The sequence below is a fragment of the Lathyrus oleraceus genome, chromosome 7, assembly GCF_024323335.1.
Source record: "Lathyrus oleraceus cultivar Zhongwan6 chromosome 7, CAAS_Psat_ZW6_1.0, whole genome shotgun sequence".
Lineage (NCBI taxonomy): Eukaryota > Viridiplantae > Streptophyta > Magnoliopsida > Fabales > Fabaceae > Lathyrus > Lathyrus oleraceus.
The window spans coordinates 523,448,626-523,454,631 of NC_066585.1; the positions used below are offsets into that span (position 1 = coordinate 523,448,626).

Sequence of the window (6,006 nt, forward strand, 5' to 3'; positions counted from 1 at the left end):
TAATTTTTTAAAAATAGATAAAATAGACTATTTAAAAGTCTTAATATAAAATAGATTTTTAAATAGACTTTCAAGTCAAATCAGTCTTTTATAAAGGTCAGGACAGACCAATTAAAAAAATTCATAAGCTATATGTCAAATTCAGACCTTAATAATTTATCGTAGACCATGTTCAGACCTTATAAGATCTGACCTTATAAGATCTTATCTGGCATATTCTCACTCCTAATGAAAACCAAATTATGAACAAAATATTGTTGAGAATAACAAAAGTGAGTAGTGTGAGGAAGTCTCACATTGATTATAAATATGGAGACTTGAACATTTATAAGTGAGAGAACTCACACACCTATCACCTTAAGATTTTGGACGAGTATGTGGTATGTCTCTCATAAGGTGTGTTGCTCTTAAAGAAAAGTCTAAAAGTGTAAAATGCTCCATCGTGTTGACCTCTGATTTGTAGCCCCAACAGTGATATCATGAGCATTTGATTCGAGTGAATGACCAGTTCACTTGTATCGAAAGTCCTCTCCACGGGATGGTGGATAAAGATGTGTCTTGTTGAAGAGTGTCAACATGGTATAAGTGCATGTGATGAAAAAAAAGAGATTCCGCTTGAAATGGATTATGGTAGATAAACTCACACTTGAGGGAAAGTTTTGAGAATAACAAGTATGAGTAGTATAGAGAAGTCTTACATTTATTAAAAATATGAAGACTTGAACATTTATAAGTAAGAGAGTTCACACATCTACCACCTTAAAATTTTGGATGAGTATGTAGTCTCTCATACGAAGCGTTAGTCATACAAAAAATCTTCAATATACAAATGTTCTTTCATGTTGACCCTCGAAGTTATGTTTCAACAAAAATATAATATATATTCTCTTTATAAAATATAAAGAATAAAAAATTATTATTAATAAAAATTAATAAATGTCTAATGCTAAAAATTAAAAAATTATATATATATATATATATATATATATATATATATATATATATATATATATATATATATATATATATATAATATATAATATATATATTATATAATATATATATATATATATAATATATATATATATATATATCTATATATATATATATATATTATATATATATTATATATATATATATATAATATATATATTATTCTATATATATATAAAGTTAGTAAAAACTCTAGAGACAATTATAAATATGTAATTTATAATCTCAAAAGGTGCAGGACAACAAAGCACAAGCAAAGAATCTCTAACTAAGCCAATCTTCCTTTGCTTTTAGTCCTGCAGCTATGGTTTTATGCCTTGCTTAAACACTTTTGTTTCTTCACTTTGCCATTGCTGTGCATAGAAGAAAGTAACAATGATACTAAAATACACATATAATAACTAAGTATACACTATATTAACTAACTATTACATGACAGAAAGTTAAGAATCTTTTAAGCTGTTTTTGTAAGTTAGGAATCAAACAAACTTTCCTTAATCTCATTATACAAACATATACTGAAGAATTGATATGGAATCCTAACAAGAATGTCAGCTTCAAGTTAGACAATCTCAGAACCTTTTCCTTAATTCATTTTCATTTTTCCATCTTCATATTGCTAAAGCTCATGCAGCTTCTCCATGAAATTATTCTTTGCTTAACCGAAACTTCGCCGCCTTTTATCTATTTCACTCTTAAGTAAAACTTCATTGCTTCAAACTCAAATCTCCAGTTACTTCCAATAGATATCAAATAGCTGCAACATCTTGCGGCAAATAAGCACTAGAAAGAAAAGGATATGAAACTGATAGTTGAGGTTATTAATGCTCATGATCTTATGCCAAAAGATGGCGAAGGATCAGCTAGTACCTTTGTCGAAGTAGACTTTGAGAATCAATTGAGCAGAACAAGAACTGTCCCTAAAAATCTCAACCCTGCTTGGAATCAAAAACTCGTCTTTCATCTAGACACATCCAAACCTTACCATCACAAAACTATTGAAGTTTCTGTCTACAACGAGAGGAGACAACCGATACCTGGCCGAAACTTCCTTGGAAGAGTAAGAATTCCTTGCTCAAATATTGTTAAAGAAGGAGATGAAGTGTATCAGATTTTACCGCTAGAAAATAAGTGGTTTTTTTCATCTGTTAAGGGTGAGATTGGCCTAAAAGTTTACATTGCATCAGAGTCCAAAGCTGAAGATTTTTTTACTCCCACTTTCACTTCAGAGCTAGAAAAACTCTCCCCTTCTAATCCAAAACAAGCCCTAGAATCCATTGATACTAACCTTCTTTCATCCGCAGAAACATTAGAAGCTGATCCGAAAGGAGAAGATCCTGCACTTGACACGCCAAAAGTAACAAGAGAAGAAGCAGAAAAAGTATATCCTGTTGCTGGATCGAATTACTCCATTGAAGAAGATCAATCTAGCAGCATTGATATTGATCAAGAGCCAAAGATAGGAAGCAATGAAGATTTTCAACATATACATCAGCAACTAGATAAACATCAAGTTCACCAGCAACCAAGGATTTCTATAAAGAAAAGACCACAAGATAATCTATTCACAATGCATTCAGTTGATCCTCATCAAGTTCAATCTAGTCGTGCCGAAAACTATAATCACAACAATGACTCCAACGTGCAGCCAATGATTTCAATCAAGAGACGGCCGCGACCACAAGGTACTCCTCCATCAACAACATACTCAGTTAGTCCACAAGTCCAGCCTAGGTATGATGAAAGATACAATCTCAAGGGAACCAACCAACAGCCAAGGATTTTAGTAGAGACACCACGGCATGTTTCTTCACCCCCAAGGCACCACGTAGATCCGCAAGTTCACACTAGCAATGATGAAGACTACGATCTCAAGGAAACCAAACCACAAATCGGTGAGAAGTGGCCTAGTGGTGGAGCTTATAGTGGAAGAAAATGGATGAGTGGTGCTGAAAGATCGACTACCACACATGACCTTGTTGAGCAGATGTTTTATCTCTATGTTCGCGTTGTGAAAGCAAAGGATCTTCCACCAGGAACCATCACCTCAAGCTGTGATCCTTATGTGGAAGTGAAGCTAGGGAATTATAGAGGAAGAACAAAGCATTTGGAGAAGAAATTAAATCCAGAGTGGAACCAAGTATTCGCTTTCTCCAAAGACCGGATTCAATCTTCGGTTCTTGAAGTCTTTGTGAAAGATAAGGAAATGATTGGAAGAGATGATTATCTAGGAAGGGTGATCTTTGACCTCAATGAGATTCCAACAAGAGTTCCACCAGATAGTCCATTGGCTCCTCAATGGTACAGACTCCAACACCTGCGAGGCGAAGGCATGATGAGAGGCGATATTATGCTTGCAGTTTGGATGGGAACACAAGCTGATGAAGCTTTCTCAGATGCTTGGCACTCTGATGCTGCCACTGTCTATGGTGAGGGTGTTTTCAACATCAGATCAAAGGTTTATGTCTCTCCAAAACTATGGTATCTACGCGTCAATGTCATTGAAGCTCAAGATGTTATCCCAAATGACAGAAACCGCTTACCGGAGGTTTCTGTGAAAGCTCAATTAGGATGCCAAGTACTGAAGACAAAGATTTGCTCCACCCGGACAACTACTCCGCTTTGGAATGAAGATTTGGTTTTTGTTGCAGCTGAACCATTTGAGGAGCAATTGACAATAACCGTGGAGGATCATGTGCAACCTTCAAAAGATGAGGTACTAGGGAAGATAAACCTACCATTGAACCTCTTTGATAAGAGGCTAGACCATAGACCGGTTAATTCTCGTTGGTTTAACCTCGAGAAATTTGGTTTTGGAGTCTTAGAAGGTGATAGAAGAAACGATCTTAAATTTTCGAGCAGGATTCACCTTAGAGTTTGTCTTGAAGGTGGATACCATGTCTTAGATGAATCCACATTGTACATAAGTGATCAAAGACCAACAGCAAGACAGCTATGGAAGCAGCCTATCGGAATACTTGAGATAGGCGTCTTAGGAGCAAAAGGGCTTCTCCCTATGAAGATGAAGGATGGACATGGTAGCACAGATGCATACTGTGTTGCTAAATATGGTCAGAAATGGATTAGAACTAGAACACTTTTAGACACTTTCAATCCAAAATGGAATGAACAATACACATGGGAGGTTTATGATCCTTGCACTGTCATAACATTAGGTGTTTTTGACAATTGCCAGTTAGGTGAAAAAGCTCCTAGTGGAAGTTCAATCAAAGATTCAAGAATCGGAAAGGTACGGATTAGGTTATCAACACTTGAAGCAAATAAAATTTACACCAATTCTTTTCCACTACTTGTTTTACACCAACACGGAGTTAAGAAAATGGGTGAGCTTCAACTTGCAGTGAGGTTCACTGCACTTTCACTAGCTAACATTTTTCATATCTATGGCCAACCTTTGCTTCCAAAGATGCATTATTTACAACCTTTCACGGTTAATCAAATTGACAACTTAAGGTACCAAGCAATGAATATTGTAGCAATGAGGCTTGGTAGAGCCGAACCACCTCTCAGAAAGGAAGTAGTTGAGTACATGTTAGATGTTGATTCAAATATATGGAGTATGAGAAGAAGCAAAGCAAATTTCTTTCGCGTGATGTCGCTTTTCTCCGGTCTGATCACAATTGGAAGATGGTTCAATGATGTCTGTCATTGGAAGAATCACATCACATCAATACTAGTCCATATCCTCTTTTTGATACTTACATGGTATCCAGAACTGATACTGCCAACGTTTTTTCTCTACATGTTCTTGATTGGCTTATGGAACTATCGGTTTCGTCCGAGACAACCGCCTCACATGGATACTAAACTCTCATGGGCTGAATCTGTTCACCCTGATGAACTTGACGAAGAGTTTGACACATTTCCAACATCAAGATCACACGACATGGTGAGAATGAGGTATGACAGGCTTAGAACAGTTGCGGGTAGAATTCAAACAATTGTTGGTGATATAGCTACACAAGGAGAGAGGTTTATGTCTCTACTGAGCTGGAGAGACCCAAGAGGAACTACACTATTTGTGTTGTTTAGCCTTTGTGCAGCTGTGATTTTCTATGCAACACCATTTAGAGTTGTGGTTTTGGTGACAGGTTTGTATCATTTGAGACACCCAAAGTTTAGAAACAAACTGCCTTCTGTATCAAGTAATTTCTTCAAGAGGCTTCCTGCAAGAACAGATAGTTTACTGTGAATCTATTTTACAAATAATAATATAGTTTCAAGTGACTTGTGTTGTATACATATAGAAACAGTTCGCAATTTATTCATTTTCAGCTTTAATCTCCTTGGTCATTTTCAGCTTTGAATATTAAATTATTAAAAAAAATGTAAACACTTCAGTACTCTTGAATTTAGTTGGATATAATACATTTTTAACAAAACAATGATTTACTATGTGATGTCAAATTTTAATATTATTTTATTTTAAAATAAATTAAAATTTAAAAAATATATATCAATGAAAAAAAGGAATCCAAATTTAGCAAGTCAATCGACACTTACATTCTCTTTGAGTAAGGTGTGAACAATGACAAACTCTCACTCTTTATGAATAAGAAATTGTATATAATCCACCAGAGACACATAAAGATGAGTAGGAGGCACACCCTCTTGAATAAATTTCAGAGTCATTAGAATCAGACTTGCAAATCACATTTCTGAAATCATAATTGCAAGCAATATCAAGACCATGAGAAACAGTTTGAAGTTCGACATTAATATTAGAGGTGAAATCACAACTTCCTACAAAACTTATGAACCTCTAGAAGAGTTTCTAAAAGACCACATTTCTGAAATCACATTTTCATATAACTTGAGGTTCCAAGTTTAAGACCAAGTCATTGTCTGAATGTGAGGTGGATTGACCTCCAAAGTTAACCAAGAATAAGTTGATTTGGTAGAGTGAATATTTGATACTGAAGGTTTCCAAATAAGAATATCATTTGAATTGTCATTAATAAAGACACTCCCAAATAAGAATATCATTTGAAT

At 35.0% G+C, this 6,006-nt stretch overlaps 1 protein-coding gene across 1 annotated transcript; it reads left to right on the forward strand.

Annotated features, from left to right (window-relative positions):
• Positions 1 to 1,638: 1,638 nt before the first annotated feature.
• On the forward strand, positions 1,639 to 5,295 carry LOC127106963 (FT-interacting protein 1). The gene has a single exon (XM_051044257.1). The coding sequence runs from the start codon at positions 1,793 to 1,795 to the stop codon at positions 5,204 to 5,206; it is 3,414 nt and encodes a 1,137-aa protein (XP_050900214.1). The 5' UTR covers positions 1,639 to 1,792; the 3' UTR covers positions 5,207 to 5,295.
• The last annotated feature ends 711 nt before the right edge of the window (positions 5,296 to 6,006 follow it).

Coding starts and splice junctions, on each gene's coding strand:
- LOC127106963 (XM_051044257.1), top strand. CDS start 1,793: ATGAAACTGATAGTTGAGGTTATTAATGCTCATGATCTTATGCCAAAA.